We start from the raw sequence: 22,352 nt of genomic DNA on the forward strand, positions 1-22,352 counted from the left end.
ATTCAGGATCTGAGGAGACAGATGACGCAGGGAAATGCGGGGAGCACTTTTTGCCAGCCCATCACCAAAAAAACACCTCCACCCAGGACTCCATTACCGCCGTCAGTGCATCGATGGATGGATGGGACCCAGAGGGCCCCGCAGCCCCAGAGAAGGGATCAGGTGGGGAGATGTGCTCCAAAGACTAAGTGAATCAACAGGGGGGACCCCACAAAAAAGTGTAAAACACTGCTAAGGGACAACCCCCACTGCTCTGGCAGCAACACCCGGTTGCCAGTCACAGAGCACCAATGGATCTGCAGCAGAGAGGGAGAGGACCCCCCAGACTCCCCACCCTGCAGAAACCAGGCAACGCAGCCACCAGGAGAATCTGCACTGCACGAGCGGCAATCAGGAAATTAAGGACCCAAGAGTCAGCACCAGGGGATGAAGAGGGGCTCCCACAGCTGAAATCGCCACCCAGAGGACTCCACTGTCATGGCTGCCGCTATTTTCATTGGCAAACCACCGCAAAATGGCCACCGGACTACACAACCATGGTCGCCCTGCATTGAGCACACAGGCTACATAGAAATGGCGGCCCCACTGGGCACCAGGACAGGCCTCAAGGACAGACCCAGGCAGAACAGGGGGCCCTAGCAGGAACCCCAACCAGGTGCAACCCCCCCATCCCCATCGCCAGCATAGCACCCTGCCCCCAACCCAGGAGGTGATCCAAACCACGACACAGACCCAGCATAAGTGGAGGGGGGTAGGATGGAGGGAACAAATGAAGGGGGTGTCTGACGCGAAGCAGGGGAACTCAGGGGTTTGACCTTCCCAAGGAGGGGCCCACGTCCACCCCAAAACCCTCCAGAGGGAGAGGGGGGACAGCTACTCACCAGACCAGGAACCAGGCGGGCACTGCTCCAAACAGAACCTCCTCGCCATTGAAATGGGGGGGCTGTCGGCCAGGAGGAACGCTGCAACTCGGGCCGAGACCCGGTTGTATGCGACCCTCGCGAGGCGTTTAACTCACAGGCCAGCCCCCGTCCTGTGAAGCTATGTCGCAGCCGACCTAGCGCGGAGCTGAGGTCTGCACGTGCTCGCTGGCCAGACTGGGATGACCACTGGATCTAGATTATCCAGCCCGTCGCCCAGTCTGACAGTCGATTGTAGATCTCACAGGAAAAAAACAGGAGAAAAATTCCATCTATAAAGAAAACAATTGCCAGGACAGGAGATCCCAGCAAGGAACTAGGTCCTTACTCCTGACTAGGCAGAAAAAAAACTGAGTACCTATAGCAGAGAGAAGGAGTATACCCCCTGGGACTGCTTATAGGCCTTGCCAGACTTTTTTTTCTGCCTAGTATCCTACTCCTGTAGGGAGCAGTATAACCCAATGGTTATGAATATCAGTAGATGTGTCCATCAAAGAACGAAAGAGAAATTACAACTGCTATCATAAGTCCAGCAATTCCCTTTAACCCTCCTCTTATGTTAGGGTCAGAACCGACCCGTTTTCAGGTTTTGAATGTCTATAAGTATCACATAAATTTGTTTATTGCATCAAGATTTTTTTACTTTGTCAGGAACCTCTATTTAAACAATGTAATAGAAAAATAATCCTTTTCACTAAATTATAAAATACTGTGGTGAAAATTAAGACGTTCATGGTGTTAGGGTCAATTCTGACCCAGTTATAATATAGGATTTTAGGATACTAATAAGTGCCAAAACTGAAATCATAAACACTCTCTCTGCTTAGTAACACTGACAGCCAATCCCCTCTCAACCCTGTGAGCTGTAGTTAGGGAGGGGCCTATCTCTTTTCCTGCTTGTCTGCTTCTCTAAATAAAGTGAAGAAACATAGGACAAATACAGTTGCTGACTGTATTTTACCATTTTTTAAATTTGAAAATGAGAGGTATGCTATCAAAAGAAAGGTCTAAGGGGTCACACCAAAAATATTAAAACCAATCTTTTCAAGGATAAAGAAGCCTAACAAGGTAACCAAGAGGTAAGAAACAAATTTGATGATAAATAATTATTCAGAGGGTATTTCATGGCTGATTTAAAACACGGGTCAAAACCGACCCTAAACATCATGGATAGTAACGGAATTCTAACATAAGAGGAGGGTTAAGCATCTGTTCAGAAATCTGTTCTCTTTCAGGCCATATTGACAACATATTTAAAATATAATAAGCCATTATTTCCAGAAAAAAATCTTGTCTTTTTTTTTTTTTTTTTTGTGACTGGTTAAGCCCAAACCATGACTGTCTCCACCTTGTGAATTTGGGGTTTCACAACACCCCACCTAATAAGTACCTGGATAACTCTGTATTCTGGGGGGGTGACTTTGCCAATCTTTGCTAAAAACACTATAAACCCTTTCACTGCTACTGACAGCAGCCGCATCAGCATTTACAGACATTCCGAACTGATATAGCAGACAGTAGTGTGTATACTTCTTCAGCCAACTTTCGGCTTTCTTGTGGTAATTATTTCGGCTGTACAGCCCCCTGATCTCTTCTATGGGTGCGGTAATGTGTGGCCCCAACTCCCTGGGAAAGTTATGGCACCTGGATTTGCCATGACAAGTGTCAGCAGAGGACAATCAGGCACAAGCATTTTCTGCACTGAATGAACCTGGAAGCGACAAGCATTTCATAATTTTTGGGTTCAGAGCTGTCCCCAGCTGCTGTGGTCAGGGAAGAAGCTGATTAAGCATGATCTGTACTTAATTAGCTTCAAATGAGTGCAGTGGTGACATTAGGGACCCCTAATGTTTTCTGAAATAGAACCTGTCATGTCATATAGCGTATATGGTGCCTAAACAATTTTTGTAAGGTGTGCCTCAATAACTTCCAATAAGATGGTTTTACTTTGAACATAAAAAATAGGAATCTTTATGTACCTGTAAATTTCATTATCTTGCAGTACAGTTCAGGACACAGAAATAGATTCTCAGACCATGGGTTATATGCCACCACCTTCAAGTGATTGGACAAATTACATGTGTATCCATACAACCCAGCCTTTGTCACAAGGCTCTATGAAGCTCCACTGAAAAGGGGAAGTTCCCCCCTAAGACCTCCTCCCCCACCCGTTTATGAAATGTCACTTTTGGGGAAGAAGGGAGGGGAGTGGGTATCTTATTTTTACAGGCGATAAACCTAGGCGATCGGAAGAGGAAGTTCTCACCCCCCTCCCTCCCGCAGTCTTCTAGTACACGTGACACATGCGCAGCGTGGCTCGCACATGTGCAGTGGGAACCCAGTTGTGCCCACAGTTAATATGCCAGCAATGGGGACAAACAATAGGAGGGGAAAATGGCTGGGGTGAGCTCATTACTGGATTGTGGGGCAGGTGAGTGTCTGTTTATTAAGAATCAGCAGGTACAGTTTTTTTTGTAGCTTCTGACTTTTAATTTTTACACAGGAGACTGGACTTCCTGTTTAAGTAGGTCACAGAGAGAACAGGGAAGGGAACTGTGTCCTGAACTGTACTCCAAGATATGGAATTTACAGGTATACCAAATTCCTATTATCTTAACTGTACAGTACAGGACACAGGAATTGATTCTCAACATGGGACATCCCCAAGCAATAATTAAAGACGTGAGCAGTAAAACAGCCAAAAGAACAGCAACAGGCTCATGGCAAAAAACAAGAAGGGTCACCAGACTCAAGCAGACAACTGACAGCAGAAGAACCTTGCAAACAAATCACAGAACAGCAGAGGCTCTAAAAAGCAAATTTTAAAAAACGGTTTTGAAAACTTAATCTAAGAAACAAGTAGTGGCCCTACAACTTGCTAGATGCTGTAAAAGCCTAAGAACCTTGACATCTCTGTAAAAAGGTGTTAGGAAGAGGATAACAACAGCCAAACTATGACCTGTAGGGCACCAAGGGTTAGGTGATTCCAAACAAAAGAAGTTGCTGGATGAGGAATTCTTTTCTGGGATGGGATTCTCTGTCATCATGGTAGGTGAAAGCTACCTCACAATGTAGGTGGCAGAGTATGGGGAAGAGATTTGCATGTTCCCAGGAAAGGAGGGCACCCAACCTGGAGGTATTAATGTGCCTAACTGGGGAATGTCAGTGTATTAGAGATGCTGGGAGATCTCTGGATGAAAGTCTGTAGAGCTGGGGCACCTACACACCTCATATTGAAATGAAAATAGGGGCAATTTGACCTTTACCAGTACTAAGCTGGCAAGTGGAAAAGAAAAAGGCCATGGTTTTTGAGAAGGTGAGAGCTGAATGCAACTTGGTAATCCTCAACCCTGATACTTGGGAGGAGGAGCATATGAGAGCTCAGGTCAGAGTCTGAGGTTATTTTTTTTTTGTTTTTGTATCATTAGCTCTTTATTGGGTTTTAGGGCCAGTTCACACTGGTGAGATGCGGGAACCTTGCGAATCTACTGCGGGTTCCCGCATCGCATCTGACTCGCAGGCAGTTCACACTGCCATATACGAAATGCTGCATATCGCAGTGTGAACTGTCAATTTGGACAGGGATTGGATCGCATAGGTTTGAACACCCATTCTGGTGCGGGCCAAAAAAAGGGTCCTGCATGACTTTGGTCCAAATGCGAATTCAGCCATACAATAGACCAGGGTTCTCAGAGAGAAAGATTTTTATACGCCCACTCCAAGTGGCCAAGGTGCGCTAATAGGAATGGTGAAGTTTAGTAGGGGCCACTACCTCCGACGGGTTAGGGGCATCCTAGGCTTTCCAATATTTGACAATCGTGAGTCTGGCAACGAAAAGTAGGTGTGTTACTACAGCGTGCAAAGGTCGGGGCACAGTGTCGATGACAAGATTCAGGATCACCAAGTGCAGGGTGGGAGGTATTATTACACCTGTAATCTCAGAGATTATTTAAAATACTTTTTTCCAGAAGCTCACAATTCACCTGCAGGACCAGAATACGTGAATGAAACTTCCCAATTGAGTGCAGGCTCGCCAACAAAGGGGGGATTGTGCCGAAAAGATCTGGGCCAGACATAATGCTAATAAAATACCAACACAGGGACATTTTTTGAGTTAGTTCCCAGTGTTTCACATAATGTGTGGCCTTAGAAATTGTCTTGAAAATGGTACTTTACTGTGAGGCAGGAAAGGTCCAAGTCCGCCTCCCATTTCTAGAATGGTTTTGATTTAGGAAGGTCAATTTCTCTTGTACTGAATTATAAATAAGGGAGATTCCCTTACATTTGGGAGGGATGTAAAGGTAGAAGTTGTGAAGTTTTATGTCCGAGACTGGGGAGTGCTATAAGAGATGCCTGAATCCCACAGTAAGTATTGTAGTCAGTAGATCTCAGCCCAAACCTCTTCTGCAGTGCCTCCCAATCTTTAATTTTAACATTGTTAATTATGTCATTGAGCAGCTGAACACCCTTTGATGTCCAAGGTTGTAAGGATATATTTGGAATAAGGTAGTATAGGTCATCAATAGCAATGCAAAGGGAAGAGTCAAAGACCTCTGCGTAGTGGGTGGTGTGTAGAGCTGTCTAGGCAAGTAGGGAGAATCTAATTCTCTATCTAATCTAATAGTTGAGAGGTCTTTCAGGAGAGTAGGTTGCCATAAGTTACCCATCAATAGGTTGCTCGCCGGCGCCGCACACCGCAGACAGACACTGGCAGTGTGTCTGAGTCTGTCTGAAGTTGAACTTAAGTGAGTCAGAGTGTGGAGGAGTCGTCAGGTCAGAGTGTCAAGTCAAGTTAGTGCCTGCCCTGGAGCTGCAGCCTGCATTAACACCACCACCCACGACCAGGACAGGAGCCAAGGCCTCAACAACAGGAACATCCTGGGTGTACTTCTGGGGTTTATGAGGTCTACTGAATCCATGGTCCTGTCCGGATTCCCTGTGGATGACTGGAGGAGAATTGAATGCATTGTTTGTTCCTGGTGATCGGTTTATCGCACGCTCGGTTGACCTTCCTTAACAGGGGGTCCAACTTTCCGGTAAGGGTACAACCTTTATTACCTTTGTGTGATGATTACCAGGAGCTTCCCTTGCAAGATTGGTGTTGGAATTTACGGTCACATTTTCTGCATCTGAACCAATCCTCCCATGTGGACTCTATGGACTCTAGTTTACCTCTGCAAGTCTAGTAAGTTTATCTAGTGGCGCTGTACCTTTATTTACATGCTTTTGGTTTGATACACTATTGTACTGGCAGCCTTTCCTATCAGTTAATTCTCTTTGTACGCAGCTTTCTTCTATTCTATTGCTCACCTTAGAGAGGATTATTTTAGACTCATCAACCGGGGCTCCTTGACAGGGATAACCCTTCCTGGTTTCAGTGATTCAATGGTCCGTGGCTCACTAAGCACGCCCTTATGCCGGAAATCAGGTGAAATCACTCCATCCACTCTCCAGCAATCAGTGTCACCGTTTAGTATGTAAAAGAAAAATCTCTAATAGTGCTTATACCTTCAAAGCATTTATGTAAAGGGGGACGTGAGGAAGACACGAGGTCCCTGTGTCGTCATGGAAAATATGATAGGGTAATTAGCGCTGCCAAATTGTGAAAAATATACAAAGGTGTGTCTCACAAATCTAGGTACATATAGGTGATCAATAAATAATATCAATAGTATAAGTGATGGTCCTTATATATACCTAATGGTTCTGATATTAGGCCACAATAGGTGTTATAAATATCAATAAATTACCAACAATTCATCAATTAATATTACTAATAAATACTTAATAGAATTCAATAAAAAAAGTACAGAACCAGCATAAATAAATAAAACTGTGAGCAGTGTCTCAAAGCTGAAAATAAAGTGACTCTTTGTAATAAATGATGTAAATACTAGGTGGCAGTGCTGGTTAAAATTAATAAGTGTGGATATCCAAGTAAAACAAGTGATAAGTGGTACAAGGTGCCAGGTGCTATAATTATATCAGAAGTAAATAGCAATATCTAAAAGAAGTCTACCAATTCAGTGCAATAATGGATATCCAAGTGAAATTTGATATATAAAAAACATTGAAATAAATTAATTAATATAGTGTGCCAGGTGAAAAATAAAATAGTTTCGGAACTCTAAAAAACACTTAAAGAGATCCCAGGAATAAATAAATAAATGTCTGGTGAATAAATAAATGTAAATATAAATAAGGAATTGAATAGTCCGTAATATAAGTGAAAAAAGTCCACAAAATATGATCAATATAGTAGTCCAAAACAGTGCAGTATGGTGATAAAAAGTGCCAAAAGAAATTTCATGGATGGAGGGGGTGCTTCCCAGTGTTGGATCAGGATGTGGGTGCTGGGTGAGGGAATTCCGTGCTCCCCTTCTTATGTAGCCCGCACTCACCAGAGAGCGGCACCCCTACAGGGGTAACCAGCGTTGGATATTTGGGGTATTCCCCGGTAAACAGCGGTGAGCCTCTTCTCTCCTCCTGGGACCAGTTGCACTTCCTCCCTCCAATGGTTAGGTGTTTGGGTAAGCGATGTATAATAGGGGTGATAGGCAGCGCTCCAGAGTAATAAGGGTGATGTCCGAGATTATATGGATAGAAAACGCTAATATAGTGATGTACCGTAAGATGTATTCATTTATTAAACAAATAAAATCAAGTACTCACATTTAAAACAAAGGTACAGCATCTATAAGCAAGTAGGGACCGCGAACCACTCGTGTAGCGGTATTTCGGGACGCCATGCGTCTCAGCGACCGGATGTGCGTCTCAAGGTGCGGAACTGACGTGCCTATGCTCTACGCGTTTCATCATCAAGCTGACGTCATCAGGAGCAGCGTGAGGCTAAGTGAGTCCCGCTAGTATAAATCTTAGTAGGTTGCTCGGCAACCGGAACAAGCGCCCAATCAGAATATACATACTAGCGCGTCATCAGTTGTTGGGCAAATGTTGCTAATACAAATCTAAAGGGAATGTGAAGCTCCACCCGAGTGGTTTATTTGACCAATAGATTTTATTCTAGAGCCAAACTCAGCAGTTGCTAGGCTGATATTATAGAGATGAAATATTTTGTTTGGTGGTCACGAATGATAAACCTAGTTTAGATTAGTAACGAAGGGATCTAACAAGAACGCCCAAACTAATTGTTGGGTAATTTGAAAATTAGGTGACCCCAAATATAAAAGTTTAAATCAGCAGCATATAATATAATTAATATTGTCAGGGAGGTAGATAAAAAAATATATATATATTTAAAACCATATGTACGATAAATAAAGATAAGGGAAATTTGATATTGGCGAAATATGTATTAAAATTAAGGTATTAAACAAATCTGGTATCATGGCCTAAAAAAGATATATTTAAATAATTGTAATATGGTTCTATTTATTATTTATGGGACTAATATATATATAAATATAGTGAAGGAGATATTATCTAAATAGAGGAAGTAATAAAATGCATATTAAACCTGTTAAAAATGGGAATACCAGGGGTAAGTATATATATTTTTATATTGTGATGCAGCTTTTATCTTATTGGTGGAAATTGTACATATATTAAATATTAGATATTGCGAAGGAGATATAATCTAAAATAAAAATTATTGAAATGCATATTAAAAACAAATATGTTAAAAACATGTTAAAAATTAGGAAACTGATCAGAAAAGGGGGGTACTAGGGATAGGTATATATATATATATATATATATTGTGATGCAGCTGTATTCTAATTGATGGAAATAGGAAGCATTGATTTCCTGTGGACAGGCAACCCACTGGGTGATATATATATATATATATATACAGAACAAGTATCAGTCCACATACTTCTACAAATCCACCATAAAGGTATATGTGAAAACATATGTACAACTAATAAATATCCCATGTATTAACATATAAGTACCTTATAATACCATATGATATAATATAAGGACCAGAATATAAACAATAAATAAATATTAAATACATAGATTGGAAGGGTGTATCAAAGTGAAAATAGTCACTCATAGTGTATTTAGGTATTTGGATCGAATAATCAGCCATATCTTATCTAGGTATATTCATTGGTGAGGGGAAGATCACGTAAGTTAGTGATATACATATTATTAAATGTTTTAGTAGAAACAAACGTGTATAGATTCTCATATTTGTATGCGGAAGGAGCCATATGTGAAAATGGATTTAGCGTATTAGAATATTAATCCAATGGGAACTTGGTAACCAATTTGTTAATGGTTATCAGTAGTGTAAAATCATTGTTTAACCACCCCCCATCCGCGCTACAGCCTATATACGGCTGCAGCGCGGACTTGAATTTTCGGGAGGCTGTTTTTAAACGGCCTCCCAGTGACACGCCCCCAGCGCGCTCCTGCGAGCGTGCTGCGGGGAAAATCTGTGTCGGCCGTGTCCCTTGGACACGGCCGATCACAGATCGTGGTGAATGGCCAATCACAGCGGCCATTCACCACGTGATCGGGCCGTCCAATGAGCGATGATCTCATATGTAAACATATGAGATCATCTCTCATCGCCGGCGCTCCTTCCTCACACGGAGCCTGCAGTGTGAGGAAGGAGGGGGAGCCTCACAGCGCCGGGGACACAGAGACATGTAATCAGGGCACCGATCACCAGTCCCCTGATTACTAAAGGTAAAAATACACACACACAGTGCCCCCCCCATCAGTGCCCACAGTGCCCGCCATCAGTGCCCCCCATCAATGCCCACAATCAGTGCCCATAGTGCTGCTAGTCAGTGCCCATCAGTGCCTGCTCATCTAGGCACTGATGAGCACTGACTGGCAGCACTATGGGCACTGAGTGTGGGCACTGATGGTGCTGCCCATCAGTGCCGCTCATCAGTGCCACCCGTCAGTGTCCAGTGCCATCCGCCAGTGCCCATCAGTGCCGCCTATCAGTGCCCGTCAGTGCCGCCCGTCAGTGCCGCCTCTCAGTGCCGCCTCTCAGTGCCGCCTCTCAGTGCCCAGCAGTGCCACCTGTCAGTGCCCAGCAGTGCCACCTCTCAGTGCCCAGCAGTGCCACCTCTCAGTGCCCAGCAGTGCCACCTCCCAGTGCTCATCAGTGCCGCCTATCAGTGCTCATCAGTGCCGCCTATCAGTGCTCATCAGTGCGGCATATTAGTACCTCCTCATCAGTGCCCATAAGTGCGACCTCATCAGTGCCCATAAGTGCCACCTCATCAGTGCCCATCAGTGCAGCCTATCAGTGCCCATCAGTGCCGCCTCATCAGCGCACATCAGTGAAGGAGAAAAATTTATTTTCAAAATTTACTTGCAGAAAATAAGAAAAACTTTTTTTTTTTTTCAAAATTTTCTGTCTTTATTTTTTTTTTTTGTAAAAAATAAAAAATCCAGAGGTGATTAAATACCACCAAAAGAAAGCTCTATTTGTGTGAAAAAAATGATAAAAATTTCATATGGGTACAGTGTAGCATGACCAGGCAATTGTCAGTCAAAGTGTGAGAGCGCTGAAAGCTGAAAATTGGCCTGGATGGGAAGGGTGTTTAAGTGCACAGAAGGCAAGTAGTTAAAAGAATAAAAATCACTAAAAATCAGAAATAAAACAATTCAAGTCTATATCAAGATTAAGTCCTCCAGGTTGAAGAGATTCCAGCAAATATATCCACTTTGTTTCGTTTTGTGAAACTTTTCTGGTTTTATTTTCACCTCTCCAGTGTTCCTTTATACTGTCTATTCCATAGAATATTAGCCCTCTGGGGTTCCGATTATGTACCTCTTTAAAGTGTCTCGATAAACTATGTTTGGGAAATCCTCTTTTTATATTTCCGATATGCTCCCTGATGCGAACCATTAAAGGCCTAGTGGTCCTGCCTATGTATTGAAGTTTGCAAGGACATTCGACAATATAAGTTACATGGGTACTATGGCAAGTGATCAGATTTTTTATTATAAAGGTTTTCTTGTTTACGTTGGATTTAAATTGTGTAATCTTCTTTTTTTGTGCTGTATTATTTCTAGCTAGGCAGTTACGACATCGGATGAATCCCTTCATATCCGGAAAAAGTTTCACCTCTTTTGGGGGATTAATAACATTGTGGACAAGTCTGTTTCCCAATGTAGGTGCCCTACGATAAATAAATTTCGGCCTACTTGGTAATATTTTGGAGAAGGTTTTATCTGATTTTAAAATGGGCCAGTACTTCTTAAACATTTTTTCTACTGACTTGTATTGTTTACTAAAACCAGTTATAAAAGCATATTCAAAATCATTGTCATTGTTTCGAGTTTTCGTTCTTAATAGTTCCTCTCTTGGCATATTTTTGATATTGTCTTTCGTTTTTTCTAAAACCAATTTATCGTATCCTTTCTCCTCTAATCGTTTGGTTAGTTTTTCTGCTTGTATTTCAAAGTCCTCAATATTAGTACAGTTTCTTCTGACCCTAATATATTGTCCTTTGGGTATATTTTGCTTCCATTTTGGATGAAGGCAGCTGGAGGTCGGGATATATCCATTTTTATCTGTGGGCTTAAAAAAAAGTTCTAGTCTGTATTCCCTCCTCCTTTTTAAAAATCTGTAAATCCAGGAAATCAATTTGTTGCTGGTCATAATTGGCTGTAAATTTTATACCATAAGGATTATTATTAAGTTGTTGAATAAAATTGTCTAAAGTGTCTTGTGCTCCTTCCCATACTAAGAATATGTTGTCTGTGTATCGACGATAAAACTGTAGTTGTGGTATGTTTTTTCCGTAGATCATCTTCTCCTCAAGCATATTCATAAAGATGTTGGCTACACTGGGGGCATAACGTGCCCCCATGGCCACACCTTTTGTTTGTAAGTAAAATACCTTGTTATACCAGAAATAGTTCTTTTCCATGGCAAGTTGCAACCCTTCTACAATGTAGTTGATCTGTGCTTGTTTTAGATCAGTTTCTTCTGATAAAGCTTTTCTGACGCTTTCTATCCCATCCTTCTGGTCAATGCTGGTGTACAGTGAGTTTGCGTCAATTGTTACAAGGAACTGTGTTTCCTTTGTTGTAAATTGTTGCAATTCTTTGATCAATTGGGTGCTGTCTTTTAAATATGATGCTCCATTACTAACTAGCGGCTGAAGAAATGTATCCAAATATTCCCCAAGTCTGGAAAAGAGTGACTCTATCCCGCTAACTATTGGCCTCCCTGGTGGTTTATCCAACCTTTTATGAAGTTTAGGGAGATAGTAGATGACGGGTGTTTTTGCTGCTTTTGGAAGTAGGTACATGGCTTCCTTTTCTGTTAGTATTCCCAATTTAGTACCTTTCTTAATACAGGCCTCTAATTTTTTCTTATATTCCTTCTTTGGATTTTTAGATAATTGTTTATATGTACCAGGAATGCTCAAGAGATTCTTCATCTCGTCTTCATAATCTTGTTTTTTGATGATCACAAGACCGCCCCCTTTGTCAGCTGGGCGTATAACCACGTCTTTCTTTTTTTCAATTTCTGCTATAGTATTCCAAATTTTATTCTCCTTGTTGTTATATATTTTTAGGTTCTTAATGTCATGTTCGACCATCTTCTTGAATGCTTGCATGCATTCGTTGTTTGGGACCTTGGGGTTAAAAGTGGAGCGATTCCTTAATTTAGTGTGTTTAAAAGGTTTATTGTTATCAGTAGTCCTCTGGATTCCATTAATATTGACAAATTTTTTTATATTCAATTTTCTTAAAAATCTCTGTACATCTATGTATGCTTCAAATTTGTCTAAATTCTTGTTGGGTGCGTATTTCAATCCTAAGTCTAAAATTTCTAATTCCTCTTGTGTAAAAACAATATCACTAAGATTAAAAATTGCTTCACCTAATATTCTCTTCTTCGTTTTCTTTCTCCCCCCACGTTTCCCTCTGGTCCGTTTCCGCCGTCCCAGCGGTTGTTCCAAGTATTCGGCCTCCCAGTATTCTGTTGGAAGAAATTGGGGTTTCTCCAACCTCTCTGGTATGATGTTCCTTGGTGGTAGGTGTTGCCTGTTGGTCTGTTGTAATCTGTGGGCCTTGGGGGTCCTCTCCAATTTTGTCCTCGTGGCTGATTGTACCAACCTCCCTGTCTGGGGGGTCTCCCTCTTTTTCCCCCTTGAAAAAAATTCCCTTGATCATAGGGCCCTTCATTCCTCCTGAATCCTCGAGGTGGATAGGGTCCCCTCTCCATAAATGGAGAGAACCTATTTGAGGTGGGAATTTGATATCTGGGAGATTCATAATTCTGGGGGTGTTGATATCTTGGAGATTCGTATCTCAGGGGGTGTTGGTACCTTGGAGATTCATATCTCTGGTTGAATGGTCTCCTTGGTTGGTTTCTACGGGGTGTCCTGGGGGGTTCATAATTCTCCCTGGTTCTCGGTGTTTCTTCTTCACGACTTTCTATGTTTCTCATTGGTCTGAAGGAAAATTCTCTCGGGGTTCTGGGAGTAGGTGCTTCCGATTCTTCCTCTTCATCATCCTCATCGGGTGTAGTTTCTCTAGATCCAGTAAGTGGTATAGTGTTTTCTGTAACTTCCATATTTTCATCCGTTATGGAGCTTTGCCATTTGTAGACTTTGTTGTTCTTGTAGTCCAGAATATCCCTATTAAATTTTTTCTGTTTCTTCGCTTGTAGATCTTTGTCATACTTTGCTATAATTTTGGACAATTCCTTCTCTTTTTCTTTATATTCGTTTTGGGTAGAAAATGGTGTGAGGAGGGTTTTTAGTCTAGTGATGTTGGTTTCAACTTCCTTTAATTTGAATTTTCTTCTTCCAATAATTTGTGTCAATAATTCCGACTCACATCTATTAAAGAGCTGGAACCATTCATCCATTAGGCCTGGGTCAGAAAGGCCGTCATTAGGATGTAATTCCCATCTCAGTTTGCGTGGGGCCATCCTTTCCTTAATATACATCTCTAATGTCCAGATGTCCCACCAGACTCTTAACTGCTTCTCTAGGTCATGTCTCAATTGTCTAAAAAGACCATTGAGATCATGATTATTAGTGGCTTTCTGTTGGTTAAAAACCTCCTCAATTTTTATTTCCCTGTTTCCAATATAATTGAATATATCCATTGCAGCAGAAAAAAACACTAGTTAAAGTGTCAGAGAATAATAAAGAAAGAATTCCGCGCAAATGGATCTACTTGTATGATTGGCTGCAGCCTACCCCAAAAATATAGTAAAACTATATCAGGTAATGGAAAATATGATAGGGTAATTAGCGCTGCCAAATTGTGAAAATATACAAAGGTGTGTCTCACAAATCTAGGTGTAAGTGATGGTCCTTATATATACCTAATGGTTCTGATATTAGGCCACAATAGGTGTTATAAATATCAATAAATTACCAACAATTCATCAATTAATATTACTAATAAATACTTAATAGAATTCAATAAAAAAAGTAGAGAACCAGCATAAATAAATAAAACTGTGAGCAGTGTCTCAAAGCTGAAAATAAAGTGACTCATCGTAATAAATGATGTAAACACTAGGTGGCAGTGCTGGTTAAAATTAATAAGTGTGGATATCCAAGTAAAACAAGTGATAAGTGGTACAAGGTGCCAGGTGCTATAATTATATCAATAGCAATATCTAAAAGAAGTCTCCCAATTCAGTGCAATAATGGATATCCAAGTGAAATTTGATATATAAAAAACATCGAAATAAATTAATTAATATAGTATGCCAGGTGAAAAATAAAAGAGTTTCGGAACTCTAAAAAACACTTAAAGAGATCCCAGGAATAAATAAATAAATGTCTGGTGAATAAATAAATGTAAATATAAATAAGGAATTGAATAGTCCGTAATATAAGTGAAAAAAGTCCACAAAATATGATCAATATTTATATATTTATATATATATTAGTCCCATAAATAATAAATAGAACCATATTACAATTATTTAAATATATCTTTTTAGGCCATGATACCAGATTTGTTTAATACCTTAATTTTAATACATATTTCGCCAATATCAAATTTCCCTTATCTTTATTTATCGTACATATGGTTTTAAATATATATATATTTTTTTTATCTACCTCCCTGACAATGTTAATTATATTATATGCTGCTGATTTAAACTTTTATATTTGGGGTCACCTAATTTTCAAATTACCCAACAATTAGTTCAGGCGTTCTTGTTAGATCCCTTCATTACTAATCTAAACTAGGTTTATCATTCGTGACCACCAAACAAAATATTTCATCTCTATAATATCAGCCTAGCAACTGCTGAGTTTGGCTCTAGAATAAAATCTATTGGTCAAATAAACCACTCGGGTGGAGCTTCACATTCCCTTTAGATTTGTATTAGCAACATTTGCCCAACAACTGATGACGCGCTAGTATGTATATTCTGATTGGGCGCTTGGTCCGGTTGCCGGGCAACCTACTAGGATTTATACTAGCGGGACTCACGTAGCCTCACGCTGCTCCTGATGACGTCAGCTTGATGACGAAACGCGTAGAGCGTAGGCACGTCAGTTCCGCACCTTGAGACGCACATCCGGTCGCTGAGACGCACGGCGTCCCGAAATACTGCTACACGAGGGGTTCGCGGCCCCTACTTGCTTATAGATGCTGTATCTTTGTTTTAAATGTGAGTACTTGATTTTATTTGTTTAATAAATGAATACATCTTACGGTACATCACTATATTAGCGCTTTCTATCCATATAATCTCGGACATCACCCTTATTACTCTGGAGCGCTGCCTATCACCCCTATTATACATCGCTTACCCAAACACCTAACCATTGGAGGGAGGAAGTGCAACTGGTCCCAGGAGGAGAGAAGAGGCTCACCGCTGTTTACCGGGGAATACCCCAAATATCCAACGCTGGTTACCCCTGTAGGGGTGCCGCTCTCTGGTGAGTGCGGGCTACATAAGAAGGGGAGCACGGAATTCCCTCACCCAGCACCCACATCCTGATCCAACACTGGGAAGCACCCCCTCCATCCATGAAATTTCTTTTGGCACTTTTTATCACCATACTGCACTTTTTTGGACTACTATATTGATCACATTTTGTGGACTTTTTTCACTTATATTACGGACTATTCAATTCCTTATTTATATTTACATTTATTTATTCACCAGACATTTATTTATTTATTCCTGGGATCTCTTTAAGTGTTTTTCAGAGTTCCGAAACTCTTTTATTTTTCACCTGGCACACTATATTAATTTATTTATTTCGATGTTTTTTATATATCAAATTTCACTTGGATATCCATTATTGCACTGAATTGGGAGACTTCTTTTAGATATTGCTATTTACTTCTGATATAATTATAGCACCTGGCACCTTGTACCACTTATCACTTGTTTTACTTGGATATCCACACTTATTAATTTTAACCAGCACTGCCACCTAGTGTTTACATCATTTATTACAAAGAGTCACTTTATTTTCAGCTTTGAGACACTGCTCACAGTTTTATTTATTTATGCTGGTTCTCTACTTTTTTTATTGAATTCTATTAAGTATTTATTAGTAATATTAATTGATGAATTGTTGGTAATTTATTGATATTTATAACACCTATTGTGGCCTAATATCAGAACCATTAGGTATATATAAGGACCATCACTTATACTATTGATATTATTTATTGATCACCTATATGTACCTAGATTTGTGAGACACACCTTTGTATATTTTTCACAATTTGGCAGCGCTAATTACCCTATCATATTTTCCATTACCTGATATAGTTTTACTATATTTTTGGGGTAGGCTGCAGCCAATCATACAAGTAGATCCATTTGCGCGGAATTCTTTCTTTATTATTCCCTGTGTCGTCATGCGTAGGGGAGGGGCTAGGACGGACGGAAAGCTTCACTGTTTGTGAGACTGCCTGGCTGCATCGGCAAAGGAGAGAATATACAGCCACGGAGTCTCCTGCTTTTCCATTGCGGCTTGGATGTTGGATTGTAAACAGCGTGTCAAAGGAGCATGTTTGCACCGAATATTGTGAGTTTAAACCTTTTTGTTTTTTGATTTAAATAAATGCTTTGAAGGTATAAGCACTATTGGAGATTTTTCTTTTACATACTAAACGGTAACACTGATTGCTGGAGAGTGGATGGAGTGATTTCACCTGATTTCCGGCATAAGGGCGTGCTTAGTGAGCCACGGACCATTGAATCACTGAAACCAGGAAGGGTTATCCCTGTCAAGGAGCCCCGGTTGATGAGTCTAAAATAATCCTCTTTAATGTGAGCGCCCACTCACGAGTGATAGTAGGATCTGTGACACTCAGGTCACTCACGAATTTGGGGAGCACCTGCCACCCGTAGGTGGTTATGAGCACAGCAAGATTGTATCATTTGCACTGAGTCACATATGGACTTGATTATCTATCTCAATTTAAAGGACACTTTATAATATATTTAAATTTTTGCATTCCAGTTTTTGGGACATTTTATTAACACTTGTTTTATTTATGAATTTTGCACGTTTTTATAGGATCTATTTATGAGGTTTTTTTAAGGTTGTTGATCACGGTGGATTGCATATTAAGGCATTTTGCACAGGATTTGCACTTTGCACTTCATATCTCAAAAACTTTTTAAAGGATTGGCTGAGATCATATTTTATTTATTTACATCAGTGATAACACTTATTTATTCACTAATTATTGTGTACAGTTCACATTATTATTTATACACTTAACCATTAATTAGGAGGAACAGTGGTATATTATCCTATTGCACCCATACAAGCATTAGCATTTTTTGAGGAGATTTTAAACAGTAGACTGCATTTGTACTAGTATTGGTTTATTTGTTCTAATATTAGATTTTTATTCTGCGCAACACGGTAATATATATATTGAAAGACATCTTTGTTTGAGGATGTACCTAATTCGCCTTCTCAGAAATATTTTAGATTTGCCTTGCACTGTAAGCATGTTCCGTTGCAAGGTTCTTGAGTAGAACTGAGCAAATGAATTTGCTTTAAAAGTGGAAATCATCAGTCTAAGCGCTCAAATTCAGCACAACAGAGAACATGGCCATCGGGATTGAGGTTGCTTAACCTGACTTTGCAGCTTCACAAACTTCTACTAGGGCAGCAAGACATTGATCTAAAGGGTATCCAGGAGAAGGCCCAATTACTTTATTGTGGATTCCAAGGCCAGGGAGGTCTGCTATCGCAGAAGCATATCGTTCAAGTATCCAATGACTGGAATACCTCTGAGATTAAGAAGATCCAAAACTGGTGAGGTGACCTTTGTGAACACTCTTAAGGCTCAGGACAGGTCAAAGGGAAGGGCCACAAACTACTAGTGGTTATATTTCACAGCAAAACAAATTTATACCCAAACCTTCCTCTCCCCTTCTTGAGCATGCCCCAGTATTATTTATTTATTTGAACTTGTCTTTATTGTAAAAACAACTTTACCTACTTACTGTAATCTTATCACCAAGCTTGTAAAATTCTTGCAAGGCAGCTGCTATGAGGAGGGCACCCTAGATCAGCTCCTATTTACAGTCTTGCCCCGAGAACTACATCTCCTGGGAACCCTTTTCCCTGCACACACTGTGTGACAAGCTTTTGAGAGTCAAGGCAGCAGCACTGTTTTTCTGGTAAAGAAATGCATGTGAAGAGGGACGGGGGGGGCAAAGTACTGTAGTCCGTCACAGGAATAATAAAGCAATGATGACAATGCTGCTTAAGATATCTGCGCAACAAAGACAGTGTTATCAGCCCACAATAGAAAGTTAGGAGTTCAGTGGATTTCTGGCAGGATCGCCAGGGATTTTACTTTACCTGCAGTATTTTGCAAAGTAATGAAACAGTGGAAATGGTGCAGATATGTACTGCATATATTTTTATTTTGCCAAATTTACACTTTGAATTAGACAGGAATACAAACTATTTTTATTGTAGCTTACTGGTTTATTAAGTCTTCATTTTCATTTATTATATCATGTAAATTCAGTCTCAACTTTTCATTTTCAATCTGTAAAAAAATCAAATATGTATGAGGTTATTTTTTTTTAATATTAACATACCATTTTATGCCTCCAAAACTCCTTAAAAAGCCTTTTGAAAATATTAAATAATTTTTTTGTGATGCATAAATAAAACCCTCTCTCTTACCCCTCATCTTTCTTTGCCCCTTTCCTTGACTTCTCCTCCCCCTCTTCCCTTCTTTTCTCCCTCCATTCCCCCCTCCTTCCCTCCTTCCCTACCCATCCCCTTCCACACCCCCTCCTTGAATCCACACCCCCTCCCGCCCTCTCCCCTCTCTTTTCAAACCGCCCACTCCCTATTCTCCTTTTGTTTTTTGTTTTCTCAGTAGCATGATGTCATTGGTGTGCAGTGGCTTTTCATTTTCTCCACTGTGCTTTACTACATACGGATAGCCAGAATAGTCATATATGGTTTAGACTTATTTATATTCTGTGCCACTACTAAATAATACTGCTGTTTATAGGATGTGAATGAAGGATATCAGCTCAACATTACTTTGCGTTGCTTAGGCTGATGAAATCTCTGTTCATATTTTATGACTCAGACACAAGCTTATTCATTGAGGCTCTAAGTCTACGGTGATTCTGTTTGAGGACTTTGTTGTCATATGTAGGAGCACACAAACTACATACCAGCAATGCCCAGTGTTAATTTTTAATTCATGTAGTCTTTAAGAATGTTATATTAACAAGCCTGTACCATCAAGATGGCACAGTCCCCACCTCAATTCAACAGCTCACCCAGAACCGTGGGCAAAGACAATGCGAGATTCAAGTTGAAGTCCAGTCAAATCCTATCCTAAAACTTAAACATGCTCCTACACCCATTATAAGCCCTATACTAACCTGTAGAGGAAAGATGTGTATACTTACCTATACTCAGGGTGCTTCAGTCCAGGTCATGTGATCTCTCTAGTGGCTGGCTCCAGTGAAGAAGAGAGATGGCCAAAATGGCTGCACACCTATGTGTTAAAATCACCCATAGACTTACTATGGGGCATCCGTTGTCGGCTGTCACTCCTCTACCCTGAAGCCAGCATTGGAAGCCGATCACATGACTTGATCAGAGCGCTCAAAGAAAAGGTAGGTATACACATCTTTCCACTAAAAGTTAGTTAGTATAGAGCTTAGGGTGGGGTTGGGACCAGATTTAAGTTTAGATTTGGCTGGACTTCTACTTTAAATTAAGAGATTAGTGATCTTTAGAACAAAATCTACTGTTGAGTAAGAAACCTGCACAGATCTTTTTTTGTAAATTGCAGAAGTTGGTCAGCAGAGAAATGCGCTCGTGATAGGATGTAGCCTCGCTGGCTAAATATTTTAAAAGGAAAAGACTTTTCTAGGGGCCTTAGAATCAAGACAAGTTGACAAGTTACGTATCCAAATACAAAGATCACAGGGTGGAATGGAAAAAATGAAACAATGTTTCCAAGTACTGGATCATAAGCTGAATGCTTAATACTATGAACTGAATATTCTGTGAGGACAAATCACTAGCTAAGGACTAAATTCATGATTGATAAGCAGGACTATAAGGACTCCAATGTGTAAAATTGGGACAGGTTAGGGTATAGGAAGTTTTTCAGAGGCAAATTTTGGGAAACGGGGGTGTTCTATCTTGAGAACTAGCTCTATACACACAAACATCCATAAGAGTGGCAGTTTTTTTTGCCATTTTCTTCTATTCCAACTACACCCTTTATGGGTTCACACATAAGGGGCAGTGATAGGATAGGAAGAGGAAATTGATAGACATATTTTCAGAGGATGTTGAACATGAACAATAAAATGAAAAGGTATATCCTGTGAATGATAGAGGTTGTTTTAAAAGTTGGTGGAACAGGATTGAGAGTAGGTAGTGATGATGGAAAACATAACATTAATAGATTGGAGAGGCAGATTATAGATGGTTTAAAACAAAATCAATTTTGTGGAAAAGAAGGCACTCTAGGTTAAAGTGATTGTAAAAATTGGATTTTTGACTTACTGTAAAATCCATTTCTCTGTTGTTCATTGATGGACACAGCTCCTGGTATTCATAACCATTGGGTTATACTGTTCCCTACAGAAGTAGGACACTAGGCAGAAAAAAATTCTGGCTACACCCATGGGCAGTCCCAGGGGGTATACTCCCTCTCTCTGCTATAGACACTCAGTTTTATAACAAGCAGTGTCAGGAGAATAACAACTCCGCAGAGGGGTGAGTGCTGTGTCCGTCAATTAATGGATTGTACGGTAAGTAAAAAATCACAATTTCTCTTTCGTTCATTGATGGATACAGCTCCTGGTATTCATAACCATTGGGACGTACCAAAGCAGTGTTAAACATGAGAGGTGGGAACAACCGAAAAATTCCCCAAGGCTAAACATTAGCCAACCAGGCAACAGGGGCTCAACCGAACAACTGCAGCCCATCTGAAAAAAAAAGAAAAACAATACACCCTCAAAGAGGATCAGGTCCTCTTAAACAGCAGCCTGCAAAACCTTGCAGTCAAAGGAAGCATCCTCAGATGCCAAAACAAGACTCTGTAACTGCCAGGTACACCCTAATTGCCCGTACCATATCCAAGGCAAGTAAGGCAATTTCCTTCAGATGTTTAGGACTGCTACACAGGGAAGGCAACACAATGTCTTCATTCAAATGAAAGTCAGAGAAAACCTTTGGAAGGAACGACGGACAGGGGCGAAGAAACTCCTTATCCCTGTTAATCACCAGGTAAGGTGAACGAAAGTATAATGCCACCAGTTCCGATACCCTGCGCACAGAGGTGATAGCCACCAAAAAGGCCACCTTCTGGGACAGAGTAAGCAGGAGAATCTCCAGAAGATTCTCAAAAGGAGGCTTCTGCAGAGCTGAAAGCATGAAATTAAGATCCCAAGGCGGCAACGGTGCCCGCACTGGAGGAACCAAATGTCAGACACCCTGAAGAAAAGTACGCACCAGGGAGTATGTGGGCAAAGGTCGTTGGAAGAAGACCGCCATAGCTGACACCTTGCCCTTGATAGTACTCAAGGCCAATATCTGTTCAACCCCTGTTGAATGAAAGTTAAGATCCGATCCCCTGAGAAGGAGCGAGGAGAAACCCCAAGAGATTCACACCACGCAATGTAAGTCTTCCACGTACGATGGTAGATCTTCCTAGAAGTAGATTTCCTAACTTAACAGGGTAGGAATAAACCCCTATCCACCTGGCGTTCAAAAGCCAAGCCGTCAAAGCCAGCGACTGTAAAGTAGAATGGTTTGAATCAAGCGCCAGGGAAATCTAGGGATATCTAACGAGTAAAAAAGATTTACAATTGCTGCCAACTGACTGCAAGAAAATGCAGCAATACAATAAATAAAAATATAGAAATCGGCGCAACTGTAGTAAAAAGTGTGTGTCCCAAAGTGACACGTGCATCACCAATTATACATATATAAAGTACATAAAAAAATACAAATATAAGAT

At 40.6% G+C, this 22,352-nt stretch overlaps 1 protein-coding gene across 1 annotated transcript in view; it reads right to left on the reverse strand.

Annotated features, from left to right (window-relative positions):
• The window catches only part of SYCP1 (synaptonemal complex protein 1), a 181,692-nt gene that overhangs the window by 52,785 nt on the left and 106,555 nt on the right, over positions 1–22,352 (reverse strand). Inside the window, exon 5 of the mRNA XM_082248011.1 lies at positions 18,823–18,890. Coding sequence (XP_082104137.1) covers positions 18,823–18,890 — 68 coding nt within the window. The remainder of the gene's footprint in view (positions 1–18,822; positions 18,891–22,352) is intronic.

This window comes from Pelophylax lessonae, assembly GCF_965119305.1.
Source record: "Pelophylax lessonae genome assembly, chromosome: 2".
Lineage (NCBI taxonomy): Eukaryota > Metazoa > Chordata > Amphibia > Anura > Ranidae > Pelophylax > Pelophylax lessonae.